The sequence below is a fragment of the Pelodiscus sinensis genome, chromosome 22 (genome assembly GCF_049634645.1).
Source record: "Pelodiscus sinensis isolate JC-2024 chromosome 22, ASM4963464v1, whole genome shotgun sequence".
Classification (NCBI taxonomy): domain Eukaryota; kingdom Metazoa; phylum Chordata; order Testudines; family Trionychidae; genus Pelodiscus; species Pelodiscus sinensis.
The window spans coordinates 6,496,825-6,511,692 of NC_134732.1; the positions used below are offsets into that span (position 1 = coordinate 6,496,825).

General features: G+C 49.0%; 1 protein-coding gene and 1 long non-coding RNA gene across 7 annotated transcripts in view; one reads left to right on the plus strand and one right to left on the minus strand.

The window, feature by feature from the left end:
- ASTN2 (astrotactin 2) overlaps positions 1–14,868 on the minus strand; it is a 730,659-nt gene that overhangs the window by 201,677 nt on the left and 514,114 nt on the right. For all 6 annotated transcript variants that reach the window (XM_075905850.1, XM_075905849.1, XM_075905851.1 and 3 more), the window contains one exon: positions 938–1,203. In XM_075905850.1, coding sequence (XP_075761965.1) covers positions 938–1,203 — 266 coding nt within the window. The remainder of the gene's footprint in view (positions 1–937; positions 1,204–14,868) is intronic.
- On the plus strand, positions 1,020–7,837 carry LOC142819364 (uncharacterized). Its single transcript, XR_012897239.1, has 3 exons — positions 1,020–1,147; positions 1,612–1,742; positions 2,955–7,837. It is a non-coding gene; the product is annotated as an uncharacterized LOC142819364 (long non-coding RNA).

Genomic DNA, 14,868 nt, shown 5'->3' on the forward strand with positions numbered 1-14,868 from the left:
CACCTCTACTCAGGGCTGGGATTGTTTCCAGACCTGCAGCTCCCCGCGTCCCACCCACAGCTGCTGCGCTCTGGCTCTCTCGGAGCCCCTTAATCAAGTGCAGGCTCGGTGCTAAGAAGTGACTTTAAACAGGTCTGTCATTTTTGGATTTGGGGCCGGGGGCGGGGGTGGGAGAGCAGGGACCGGGGAAACCGGCAAATAAATCTACATCTGATTAACATTTACGGTCCTGCAGGATTTGCAGAGAGCAAGAGACGGGAGAGACCTGTGCCAGAGGCCAGGCTGAGCCCCATGCCGCCTGCACCTGTTAGAGTAACAGTGACCTCCAGTGGCTGGTTGGGTGAATCCCAGGGGTCTGTTCCCAGGCTCAGTTCCCTATGCAAGGGCTGTGCTAGTCTTTGCCATGCCCTAAGGCTCTGAAAATCTCACCCAGATTCCCCATGCCCACCCAGGGGTGCCGCTCCAGGCCTGAGCCTACATAAGAGGCAGCCATTTTTCCGCTTTGCTAAATCCTCGGGAAAGTTTCAGCAAGATGACACAGAACCCTGCACACTGCCTGCACTATCCGGCTTTGCTTTCAAGGGGAGAACGGATACTCAAAGGGGAGAGGCAGGGCGGGAGAAAAGGTGCAATGAGGGGAGGGGGGTTGCTCCCAGGCTGCGTGAGAAAGATGGGCACTAAGCCCATCGTGTTTGGTTAGGCTCTCAGATACCAGGCTGACTGGCAGAGGATCAATGGAGATCACAGAGATGTACTATTTGTTCTGGAGCAGTGGCTAGAAGGTCTAGTCATGAACCAAGGCCCCATTGTGTGGGGGGCTGTAAAAACACACAACAAAAATGCAAAGTGCCAGGCTGGACAGGCAGAGGGCCAGGCAGAAGAGAAGTGAGAAAAGCAGAGGAAGAGAGAAGTTTTCAGAGCAGGCTTCCTCACTCACCTCCTTCGTGTCATTGTCCTGTATCAGCGTGTACAGGGGTACCACACGGTTAATTTCCAGCAGCACCGGGGCTGGGCTGAGTTGCTCCTTGCCTGGGCGTCGACACAAGTGGCAGGTGGAGGGGCAGCGGCCTTTTTCTTCGCAGTGGATCTCCACGCCCGAGATCAGCTGGTCGTCCGAAAGCATCTGAGCTGTCAGCAGGCCTGAGAGGTAGGTGATGAATGGCATGGACTTAAGCTCCTTCTTGGTACCGAGTTCTGTTGTTTCTGTGTAGAGAACGGGGGGAAAGGGAGGGGGGGAGGGAGAACAGTGCAAAATAAAATTCTGCCAAGCTATCATAGTCAGCAACCTGACCGCCATAGCAGTCAGGATCAATGCTGCTGCTTACAGCACAAATCATGTGGGACCAGGCTGGGATGTAGGGACAAGAGAAGGTGAGGGTGATAAAGGGAAACATGACATTTGCACATTGCTGCTTGGTGTGTCTGATTGAAATGGGGGAAGTATTTTCAATGAAATGTTTCCATTTTCATGTTTCAATTTGAAGAAGCATTGATCTGATTTTTTTTTAATAAAATGAAAAGCAGACATTTTTGGTCTTTGGCGAAAAAAAATTCAGCCACTCTTTCCCCTTTGTCTCCCTTATTTTCTTCTCTCCCTGCCTCCTTTTCCAGTGAAACAAAAAGGAAAATACCAGTCAGAAGAGACTGTTTTCATAGAATCAGAGACTCATTGGACAGGAAGGAACCTCAAGAGGTCATCTAATGGCATGGCTAAGTAGTATTATCAAGCCCATCCCTGACAGGTGTTTGTCTGACCTGCTCTTTAAAATCTCAAATGATGGAGATTCCACAACCTCCCTGGGCAATTTATTCCATTGCTTAATCACCCAGACAGAAAGTGGTTCCTAAAGTCCAACCCAAACTGCCTTTGCTGCAATTTAAGCCCATTGCTTCTTGTCCTATCCTAAGAGGCTAAGGAGAATCATTTTTCTCTCTCCTCCTTGTAACAACCTTTTATGTACTTGAAAACTGCCATTATGCTCCTTCTCGGTCTTCTCATCTCCAGACCAAATGAACCCACTTTTTCAAACTTCCCTCATCTACTATATATTTTAGAGAGCTTGTGCATCTGTCTGTCTTTCTGTGTGTACGTCCATCTGTCTGTGAGTGTGTTTGTTTCAGATCTCTTCCTAAACAGTAAGAGCTGGAACCACCAAATTTCATGTGCAGCTTCCTTTTATAGTAACTTAAAGCAAGGTTTGTGTTTGGTTGTGCCAGGACAGGGGGATGTGTGTGGAATGTGATTGTTTCACAGCAAATGGAAAGAGAGGAGTATGATGGGAGGGACAGTTATACTCTCAGGCTACGTCTACACTGGCATGATTTTCCGGAAATGCTTGTAACGGAAACATTTTCCGTTAAAAAGTATTTTCGGAAAAGCATGTCTAGACTGGCAGGACGCTTTTCCGCAAAAGCACTTTTTGCGGAAAAGCGTCCGTGGCCAATCTAGATGCGCTTTTCCGCAAAAAAGCCCCGATGGCCATTTTTGCAATCGAGGCTTTTTTGCGGAAAATAAATCTCTGCTGTCTACACTGACCCTTTTGCGCAAAAGTTTTTCAGAAAAAGACTTTTGCCCAAACTGGAGCAGCATAGTATTTCCGCAAAAGCACTGACAATCTTACTTGATATCGTCAGTGCTTTTGCGGAAATTCAAGCGGCCAGTGTAGACAGTTGGCAAGTTTTTCCGCAAAAGAAGATAATTTTGCGGAAAAACTTGCTAGTCTAGACACAGCCACAAATGACCACAGGGCAACAAGCACCCCAGCCCTGGAGAGCAGCCGTCCACTGGGCCACTCTGCCAAGAAGCTGCCGGGCGACATGTGCACTGCCCTCTGCTCCTGGCCAGCCCTGGGGAGAAGCTGGCAGGCAGGCCACATGGCCCAGGCAACACTGGGTAATTCTTCTAGTAAGTCATGCTTTTAGACTCCTAATCATTCTTGTTGCTCTTTTTCCAGACTTTCTCCAATTTGTCCCACCCTTCCTAAAACGTGATGCAAGAACTGGACACAAGCACAGTATTCCAGCTGATGCCCAATCAGCGTGGAGTAGAGCAGAACCATGTCTCCCATATCGCTTAGGACTCTTTTGCTAATACATCTCAGAACAACGTTTGCTTTTTTTACAACAGCGCTAACACTGTTGACGTTTAACTATGACCCCCGGAACCCATTCCACAGTCCTCCGTCCTACGCAAATGATTGTTCCTTCCTAAGTGTCATGAGTTGGACTTGTGCTTATTGAATTTCACCCTATTTTCTTCAGACCATTTCTCCACTTTGTCCAGATCATTCTGAATTTTAATCTTATCCTCCAAAGCACTTGCAAGTCCTCCTAGCTTGGTATCGTCCACAAACTTTATAAGTGTATGCTCTGCATCATGATCTAAATAATTTTCATGTAGGATAACAAACAGCAAACACAGACTATTTTTCATTGGAAAGGAAAATAGTCATCAAAATCAAAGTTGACCAGCCCTTCTGCCTAGCGCTAGTGCTGTCAGATATACCACCGCTGATAATGGAAGTTCACCGAGACATAGAGCCTTAATTCCAACCCAGGTTTGCTGAAAAGTTCATTAGCTTTTCCAGTAACCTTTCATCCAGTTTGCAGGCAGATTGTGTCTGTTGCAGGGTTTCAAGTCTCGATCATGCAAAACCACAAGAACTTTCAAAGGGGTTTTGCTGTGGGTTTCTGGGTTCACACATGATCTCTGTGAGAAGCAAATACAAGCTGAGGCCAGGAAGGACTGTCCCCCCTCGAAGCACAGAAATGCACCACAGGGGGTGGCGAGCATCATGATATATTCTTAATCAAGTACTGGTCAAGATTCTAGGTTATATGGACCAGCTGCCTTGCATGACAGCACCTTTGCTTGGCGTGAGACAAGTCTTGTGATCATTATAATGGACTATTATTACTCTTTTTGAAACTAGGATGGTGCCTAGATACCAGTCACCTTAGGGTTCCCTGGTGCTAGGTGCTGTACAAATAGCATGTGACAGTCTCTTTCCCTAAAAATGTTCCATCTCCAACGCGGCCATGTGAAAGCTGGTGGAACGCCGCTTCAAATCATGCCCCCACCCCTCAGCTTCCCTGGAATCTGTGACTATCTGTTGGGGGGGAGATGAAACTGAATGGAAAGGGAGGTGGGAAATAGGTTGAATGTTAGAAATAGGCTTCTCTGCAGTGAGTGCGACGGCACAGGAACGACCGTTTTGCTGCTCGTGGAGCGGGCTGCAGCATGGAGCGGTACGTTTGTCACCTCGGAAGCTCTCTCCTCCAGAACCAAGCTGACACTGCCCGATATCCCCTCACCTCACTATACGGCATTGCCATGTCATCACGTAAGGTCACAATGCTGGGTCAGCCCCAAATATACATCAATGAATGAGCTTGCTGGGTAGGGAACCAAGCCCGAAGTGAGACAGCAGCTACTCAACACAAGGGAGCTGCTGAAGGTAAGTTGGAGGAAAAAGTTTCCTCAAAGAAGAAAATCCTGCTCCTCTCATGAAGACTTAACACTCTCCACCCCAACTTGAGGGGGTCCAGTGCTCAGTCCTCATTGCAAAGTGGTTTGGGATACTATGGTGAAAGCAGCCATGGAGAAACAATGTGTTATTAATGAATATTACAACATTAACACAAGGCTTTTTTTTCTGAAAGAGATTCAAATGTTTGCAACCACTGTGCAACTTCCTGGCCGTCCAAATTCCAAAGAGATAAATTCTGAGGTCCTGCTTCAGCCAAACTCTTGCCAAGATCAATGAGAGTGTTGCATGAATAAGATCGGAGTGATAAATTGAGAACAGGCTTCAGGCTTTTGCTCTCCCAGTGAGCGGCCTCTTCTCTGACAGCAGAAGTGGTCTCTCACCTAAAGAGTTTGAAACACAATTTAAGATCACAGCTTTCAGGTTGCAAGAGGCTCCCAGGTGGGGTGTTCCAGGGGAGAGAGCCTGAAGCTGCGCAGTCTGTCTGCTTTCAGGAAGCCGATACAGCTGAAACACATCTCTGTTACATAGCCAAATAAAGAACACGTGTTACAGCAAACATATCCTGAGCACAGCAACCCCCAGGAAAGGAACCACGAGGGTAGGCGACCGCCCTTGGCAGCAGTCCCTTGGTACTAAAGCTGCATACGTGTCCTCAGTTTACAGTGACACACAGCTGATCTGGCAAGGCACTTGCCAATTAGAAATACAAATAAACTCAGCATTCATTCACCATCCTTTAAGCCCTTTGGGCCAGAAATGGTGCCCTGCATCCTGTGTCTGATTGCCAGAGAACTTTCACATGCACAGAATCAAAGACATTGTGAGAAGAGTGAGCATAGTCCCACAAACCAATTATTTGGTGGGAATGCAGCAGAGCTGTTACTGATATAACCTAACCAAGGCTGCACATATTAATGGAGATTGCCTATCTCCTAGAACTGGAAGGGACCTTGAAAAGTCATTGAGTCCAGTCCCCTGTCTTCACAGCAGTACCAAGTACCATCCCTGACAAATTTTTGCCCCAAATGGCCTCTGCAGGAATTGAACTCACAACCCTGGGTTTAGCAGGCCAATGCTCAAACCACTGAGCTATCCCTCCCTGTGAAGGAAGCATCTCAGCATCTAGGGAGGACAGCTGTATCTGAAGGCTGGAAGCATGAAAGCTGGAAGCCGTTCCTGGAGGGACTCTGTTTTTAAAAGGTGGTTCCAGGCTATTTCCAATCTTGCCAGAGAACACCTCGAAGCTAAGCAGAATGGCTGAGGGAGCTGTGAGTGGATAGGCCCATCGCCACGCCTCTGCTTGTTTCTGGACACAATTCAAGACGGTTTCTTTGTTTGCTCTAGTTACCAAGTGGATTGATTGATTGATTTTAAAGCCTCTCTCCCATCTGTGAAGCTTCCACTCCAGGAGGGAGGTCATGTGAGCAGTCAAGAAGGTGCATGGAAGCTGAAGAAAAGGGGAACTAGCTGACAGACATTTACACTGGGATATGGAGCCTTCCCTCCTGGCATCTCTCCTTGGATGGTCATTGGCCAAAAGCCTCAATGTCGGAAGACCAGGTGTGGCCTGAGTTAAGGCCTTGTAGGAGCTGCAGCCAATGGCTGTTGTAGCTGCTGCTCATTCAGCAGATCAGGCCCACGGTGGTCTCAGTATAGACCGATGTCCAAATCTCTCGAATTCCTGCCGCCATGCTAAATGCTTCTTGGATTCCCGTTGGCCAGTGTCAGCAGAGGCCAAAGACTGACTGGGCCATTGAAACCGAAGAGCCTCTTAGTCCCTAGAGGCAGCCCCACCAGTGCAGGACTGAAGCACATTGCGGGGACAGCGGGATGAAGACTGGCGTTTGTTTCGAGTGCAACTGGAGAACTTCAGGGCTGTTGCCTTTCAACAAGACTAAACAGGTGGTTGAGGGAGGTAAAGATGCAAAAGGAGACCTCAGGCAAACTGCCCAGCAGCCACAAGGTCTGTTAAGGGACAAAGGCACCCGGCCACGTTACTCATCGATAAAGCATGGTACTCACATCCCACAGATGCTACCAATAGCACCAACACATGTACACCCGGAACAATCTAAAGTTCAACCTCCAGCACCTCAGGTTATACACAAAGTAAGAAAGGGATGAAATCTGGTAGCCTCAGCAAAGCAACTGTGTTCTGCAATGCCCCCCTCTGGAAAATAGCTCAGCAGAGATAGGCAGCATGGCCCAGTGTACAGAGCACTGCACTGAAAATCAAATTCTGCCTGTGCCTTGGGTAAGCCATTTCTCCTCTCCATGCCTCTGTTTCTTCTCCTGCCTTTTGTCTGTTTAAATCAGGGGTAGGGAACCTGTGGCCCCCGGCTTGCCTGGATCTGGCCCCCGAGGGTTGGAGCTCCACTCCCAGCATTGGTGAGCCTGCGCTGGCACTCCAGACCCTCCCCACTATCCCACCATGGGGCTGGAGCATACAAAATGTATTTGCTTGGGGGTCAGCAGTCCCCAGCCCAAAAAAGGTTCCCCACCCCTGATTTAACCTGTAAGCTCGTTGGGGCCTTTTGCTAGATATTTGTATAGGGCCTACCTAGCACAATGATAGTTAGGCTTTTCGGTGCTACCAAAACAAAAGATAATAAGGACTCAACTGAACAGACATTATCCTGTGGTCCTTCCAGGTCACATTCAAGGTTGACTGAAGAAGCAGTGTGAGTCAGGCTAGGACTAAACATAGCTTAGAGGCAGAACTCCCCTCTCTCTGCAGGAGAACGCTAGCCCCATGGAAGGCCTAGGTTATGCATTCAGCAAACCTGCTGCATTGGCACACATTAAATGGTGCCACTGGCTGGCTGATGTACCCAAGACAGTTTCTATGCAAGTGACTGCCTTTGCTCCTGTGCCCTGGAATACCGATGCATCTCTGTGGAGCTCTGCCTCAGCAGATGCATATGGACTTAGAGAGACAGGTGCCACAGCCTCTCCGCACACACAGAATGACACCTGGGTTGACAAAAACGACTCGATTGTAAATGTAACCTCTCTCTGCAAGAAGAGTCCACAGAACACAACCTGTGCAATGAATCTGTCATGCTGACCAGCATCACCCCAGCCAATGGAGAGAGCCAGTGTGGGGCAGAGGGAGCTCGGAAGCAGGGGAGGTGGGTGAGGAAGAGGCTTAGGAGTTGTGATACAAAGGGAACTCTGGGGCTGAGAGGTATGTAGACAGGTCCTTCGCAGTGTGGGATCCTTCTGGGAGTGTTGATAGATGTTTGGCTGCATGCATCCCCTCTGTATGCCAGTCCAACCCTGCATAAACAGCTGGAATAGGAGACCACAGGCAAACTGCCCAGCAGCCACAAGATCTGTTAAGGGACAAAGGCACCTGGCCAGGTTTCTCATCGATAAAGCATGGTACTCATATCCCACAGATGCTACCAATAGCACCAACACATGTACACCCGTAACAATGAACCGGCTCAGTGAACAACAGAATTTCCCGTTCCTCCTAGGCCAAACAAAGATACTTCCTCTGGAATAAAAGCTTTACACCCCAACACAAACAGAGTTCTGCCCCTCTGACAACATTAGTTACTGCCCCCATGAGGTGTCTGGTTATCCTAAGTTCCCTCTGAGCTGTGCAGCCATCTGGCTACAGCTGCCTAACAAGCCCCGTGCTGGAACTGAGGGAGTTCCCCCCACCCCTGGCAGTGGCTGCTCCAAGCTGCGGGGGGGGAGACATCACATCACCTCCAGCTCTGTGCTGGGGCAAGAGAGGGGGCTCCTCTCCCCCCTCCACGGCCCCCAACCCAGAGCTGCTCTAGAGCTGTCATTGCAGGGGGCAGGTACTCCTTCCGTAGGCCGGATCCAGCCTTGCCTGGACCTGCCCTGGCTGGGTGACTGGCGCCCCTCCCCTGGCTGTGCCCGCTGGAGTTGCAGCAGCCATGGAGAGGCATGTCTCACCTGGCCCCAAGCTGCTGCGATGAGAGAGGGCTGGGGTTGTCCTCTCTCCCCGGGGCAGCCTGCACCCCAAACCTCTCATCCCCAGCCCCACCCTGCAGCCCTTGCACCACGACCCTCTATCCCAGCCCTGAGATCCGTATTTCTGACACCACCCCAGAGCCTGCAGCCTTAGCCAGAGCCCCTACACCCTGGCACCTCAAGGTCTGATCCAGACCTGAGCCCACAGCTGAAGCTGGTCAGAAACTAGGACTAAGGAGGTGAGCTCTCTGTGTTGCCATGGCTTGTGAAGGCCAGTGCAGTGCCGAAAGGCTGGGGGGGTTCTGATGTGGATTCATACATGGGAAGGAATGCAGAGAAGGGCAGTGAGGTGGAGTGGTCACCTGCTGACCCATAGTGGAAGGAGCCCCTCCCTGAGCTTTGGGCTACACGGGGGGACCAATCACCTTTTTGCCTTATTTAGAGGGGAAATAAATTTAGAGCTGGGTGACTTGGGTCATACAAAATACTAGAAATATGTTAGGAAGGTTCATCACTAGAGCTAGGTATTCACTGAGGAGAGAGTAGCATTAAAACATGTTAGGAAATGCCAACAGTGATCTCAAAACTGGGAGAGCTGCTGAAGAGGATAACATTACAGGACAGACTAAAACACTGAATGATCCTGCAGCACCAGAACCACTTGTTGCTGGACAGATGCTTCAAGCAAGACATGACACAGCTGCCTATGCTTTGTGTTTCTGGGCAGAATATGGAACGAGGAATCCAACCCAGCGGAAGAGAACGTGTGCAGCAATCTCGCCAAAGAAAGGTGTCTTCGCCAACGGTAATAACTGGAGAGGAATCACAATATTCTGTCTGCCTGGCAAAAGGCATGTGCAAAATCCTCCAGGTACTCATCAAGGGTACGCCTGCATAGCAGCGTTATTCTGGAATAACTACACAGCAAGCCATTATTTTGAAATAATGACGAGCTGAGGGACTTCTTACTCCGGTTTCTGTAACCCTCATTTCACAAGGAGTAAGGGAAGTCGGACGAAGAGGGCTCTTCCTTCAACTTCCTGCTGTGCAGACATCACCAACACCCAAATTAAGCTATTTGGACTTCAACTACGCAATTGCCGTAGCTGAAGTTGCATAGCTGAATTAGAACGTCGCCCTGCTGTGTAGACGTGCCCCAAGAAACAAGCTGTTTCTTCAACGCAGAGAGGAGTGATCAGCTTTGAGACCAGGGATGGGGAACCTGCAGCTGCATCTTGTCTTGATCCAACCCACGAGGTTAAGGGCTCCCTGCCCCTGTCCGGGGGAAGAGCAGCACAGGGAAGCTCTGTCCCTGCACTAACTTGCAGGCTCCAGCACTGTTACTACCACTGTCCAGAAATCATGGCCAATGGGAATGGGGTGGGGGCGATGCCTGCAAGCACAGGGTGGTATGAAGCCAGCTGCATCCCACCCGAGGAGCTATGCCAGTCCCCTACCCTCTCCTGCACCCTACCTACCACCCAACCCTCCCCACCCCCAGCTTGCTCCTGCACCCTACCACCCACTCAGACTCCCCCACTCTGCTCCTGCATCCCACCTCCCAACCAGATTCCCAACCTCAGCCCACACCTGCACCCTCCCTACTGCCCCCACCACCCTCCTAGCCTGCTCCCACACCCTACCTCTCCTCCAGACTCCCACCCCAGTCAACTCCTCCACTCTCCCTCCCACCCAAACTCTCCTGTATACTCCCTCCCAGACACCCCAGCTCCACCCCATTCCTACAACCTCCCTCCCACCAATTTCCCCCAATCCCAGCCCACTCCTGCATAACCCACCTCACTTTTGCACCCTCCCTCCTGCCCAGACCCCACACACCCCTAACACACTCCTATAGCCTACCTCCCACCCAGGCCTCCTGCTCCCAGCCTGCTCTCCAGCAGCCCTCTCCCCCGCTTATGAATCCCTCCTTTTGGTCCACCCCAGACTGTAAGGGGCTCTATAAAATCTACTAACTGCAGGCCCCCAGAAGAATTAATCCAGCCCTGGGGGTAAGCCCTGAGCCTCAGGGAATGAGATGAACGTCTCTCTTGTTTTTCCTGCTTCTCAGTTGGTGGCCACCCCAGTGAGGTTTTGTTTTGAGTTTTTTTGCTTGCTTGTGCATGGCCCCTGACTGATTTGACTGTGGTCCCTGACCCAAAAAAGGTTCCCCATCCCTGTTTTAGACCATTAAGATCAAGTGCACATTGTACTATTGTTCTCAGACGCATTACAGAACAAAGTGTGGGATGGTAAGCAGCCACTATGATAAGTTTTGTCTAGATTCCCAAAAATCTTTTGACACCACACGAAAGAGACAGACTTTGGAAAAGTAGGGTATGCAACAGATTGATGTGCTAACGCTGATTGTGCAGCCAGAGATGGTGGCAATCAGCCAATCACAGTGATAACTGGGATAAGACCAGGATGTATTTTGTTCCCGGTATTATTTGCACTATTCACCGATTATGTCATGAGGAAAATAACTTTTAAAGGCAACCAAAGGATTTTATGGACAAATGATAAAGGACAATTGGATGACCTCATTTTTGCTGAAGACTCTGTTCTCCTACTTAGTTGAACTTAATGCAAGAGAAGACCCAGGTTCTGGCAGCTAGAGCAAAACAAGTCAGTTTGTTCCTCAGTAAGGAGACGGCAAAATATATGGTTATCAACGTTCCAAAAGCAACTATTGGGCTGGAAAAAGAAATAAGTCATTCTGCAGCCCTAGGGAATGAGAGGTGCAATGGTGGTGACACCATGTGAGATGTTAAGCAACAGACATAAAAAGTAGCAAACAACTTCCATAGACTTGAAAAGATTTGGAAAAAGTAGCCTAATTGGCACTGACACCGAAATATGAATTTTTAATACTGGCATCGTGTCTGTCCTCCTTTATGGCATAGAGTCATGGAAATCTACAACTCATTCCCAACGACATGTCTGCAGATCTTCAGAGTCCACTGGCAAGAGAGGCATGCAATATCAGAGATTCTAAGTAGAACAAACGAATCTAAACTATGGTAGGGAAACAACGATGGGCGCAGTTAGGGCCCCTTGGAAGGGTACCACCAACACAACGTTCACAGGAAGCGGTACTATGGAGGCCACTGTCGAAAAATATTATGCAGAAAAACAAGAGAGAGATGCCAAATGCATCCCATGTGATTCTCAGAAGCCTGAACAGACCAGCATAAGACTGAAATAAAGGATGAAAACGGTTCATGCCCTATGTCCCTGTGGGTGGAGGAAGTTAAAGAAAGAAGACCCAGGTCTTGGCGTCCAAATTTTTTGTCCCTTGGAGCCCATCTATACAAGGGAAATGACCCATTGATGACACTGCTTGTCAATAGGCCTACCTTGTTCCTACCTTGTGGTGTTAAAGGGATTAATTTAGCCCTGATATAGAAATCTCGACTCCTCAACCTACTCAGCCTCGATTGGCCCTTTAGCAACAGGGCTGAAAAACAGGCTTGTCCTATGTACCTTAAGCACGGGTGACACAAGAAGGGTGCTTCTGGGAGCTATTCCCATGGGTCAGTGGGGCTCACAGCCTGTCCCCATCTCTGCACGTGTTGACTCTGATCTGGAGAAGACTGACTCACTGCTGGGAGCTGAGTCTGGTTTTTGTCACCAGTCTCTGCGTGTTGTTCCTAAATACCACTAGTGCAAGAGCCCCGATAACTGGATGCTTCTTGAATTAAAACACTTCTGACCCAACTCTGTTCCTAGTGGAATACGTGAGAGTTTTTCCAGTGGCTTAGACAGGATCAAAACCAGATCCTACCATATATTGCTGAAATGCCAGCACCAGCTTCCACGGAAGCGAATAGTGATTCTCCTGTTGTCTTCAATGAGAGTTGGCTCACATCCAAGGTAACTCTGCTTTACAAGGCAGATCTAAATGGGCGCTTCTCAGGTACAGGAGATCGTCTCCCAGAACACTCTCACCCACACTTTATACTGTGGAGTCCACAGCACAGGGCAGCAGCTGACTCCCCAGGAGCCAGTGCATGCTGGGAATTGCCTTTTAAGCTGACTCCCAGCTCTGCTCCTGGCTCCCAGCCTTGCTCCCAGGGAGCCAGCTGTTGCTCTGTACTGCGGGCTCGGGACAGAGCCTGCAGCATGAGGTGGCAGCTGGCTCCCTAGGAGCAGGGCCAGGAGCCGATGTGTAACCGTTTCGATAACCAATAAGTTAATGCAAGAGCTTATGTGTTAACCATTTAAACAGTTACACTGTTGCTAGCATCTAACTAAGTTGGTTTTTGCCCACAAAAGCTTATGCCTAAGTACATATGTTAGACTTTAGGAGCCACAGTTTTTGTTTTTGTGGCTACAGACTAACACAGCTACTGCTCTGCTACATGTGATGGGTGAGCAATTCCTTAATTGACTTTTCATCAGTACGGGCTTTTGCGAATGCTGTGGCAACTGATTGAAACCAAGCAACATCTGTTTAGGAGTCCCCCACAATAGATTCATCACTCGTAGGGTTTATTAGGGTATTTCTCTGAAAGAAGCAAGACTCAGCACCCAGGAGTCTGAAGAGGTGACCCATTGGCTGCCCTGGGACAGAATTTTGGGGGTGAGGAGGTCCTAAAGCCATGTACTCAGCTCTGCACTGAAAGGCAAATGAGAACAGCATTCTGGAGCCATTGGCTGTGATGTGACAGTTAAAGTAGCAGGAGGGTTTCTGTTCTGTGGACGGTGCTTCATAGTACTGGGAGTCCACAGGGAAATTAATACTGTTACTATTAAAATAACAACATTGAGTTCCTAAACGAACGTTCATCTGGAGAGCTCCGGGGGGACAAGGATCTTGAGAATGGCCCCGAGATTTCATACTGGGCCTTTTGTTTTAAAGAATCCAAAATTCCTTCTAAAACCAGGAACCGTTCCATTCTCCCCCCAAATGCAGCAGACTCAGGTGTGAAACATAGCAGAGAAGAGAACAGAATGGGAAAAAGAATACAGTATCCAACTGAAACGGCAGGAGGCATTTAGAAAGGCGGACATGAAGTTATCCAGGCTGAAATCTCCTATGGTACTTAGGATAACACATCTAACCTTTGCGAAAAGCCAGATTGCTAGCACTGGGTGTGGATACAAAATTTGCATCCATAAAAATGAGCCACAGATATATCCGCAGATGTGCTAAGTTCTAGATACAAAATTTGTATGCGCATCTGCATCCACATCCGCAAAAATAAGTTGTGGATACCAACATACACATCCATGGATGCGGATACCCGCGGACATAAAGTGGATTTGCAGGGCTCTATCGATCTTTAAGGATTCCAGGCCTTTGTTTTACATCTCATTTGAAAGTTCTGCCTCCCAATGAATGCAGGACATTTGACAGCACAACATAATGGCATGTCTACACTGCAGACACTGTGGTACCACAGCTACAGCACCACAGCTGGAGTGTGGACGGGTTTACATCAACAGAAGGGGTTTTCCCATCACTGTATTTAATTCACCCCCCAGATCAGTCACAGCTAGTTCAACACAAACATTCTACACTGGGGCTTCAATCACTGAATTGCAGCTTCATGGGAATTTGTCCTGCTCCTGAGTGACATAGTTAGGCTGATCTACATTTTATACATAGACCGGGGCTCAGACCCTGCTACGGCGAGCCAGGGGAGTGGGAATGCATAGATAATGTGTACTCACTGCACCAGCTGTATTTTCTTGGAGTTGCCAGTTTATTACTTAGTGCAATAATTTCCCATTTGTTTGCTGGTTCTTCCAAGGGTAGTTAGAAAGAAAATCAATCATAGTATTTGCCTGGGAGTTTCTCCTTTACAGAGACATTGTTAGAACAGTAAACCACAGAGCTATGAAGTAGTCTGACAGCTTTAACTCTGCCTGCTATTGCTGATGGCCAAACATTACTCATATCTGCCATAGAAACCTGGCTGCAATAGCCACAAAGAGCTCAGCAGGGCACTTTCAGGCCTATGTATCTACCTGCACAGTAACTGTCCAATGCCAGGCACACGGCCGGATCTCAGTAAATAATAACAACAGCTCACAATATTTATGCCAACCAAAGTGCTGCCTTGTATGGAATGAGGCAGGCACACAGCCCGCGTGAGCTGAGCGTTGCAGAATCTCCTGTGGGATGGGACAGTTCTCTAGCAACTGTGTGTGAGTGTGCACAACACAAGCTAAGCATTGTGGGAACCTACGGGAAGCAGCCTAAGCACATGAAATGAGAAGGGTGAGTGAGAGAGAGAGAACGGGGACCGGTATCCAGGACTGAGTGTGTGTGCGCTCTCATGAGGGGCCGTGTGTACGACCAGCCTCTTCTCAAGTGTATCTGGTGGGGCCCATGGCTAAGGCAAGGGCTTTTTGCGAGAGGCTGCTACCCTCTAGTGGTGTTCCACAGCAATGGCTCTTGGTGCATGTGTGTGCGGGG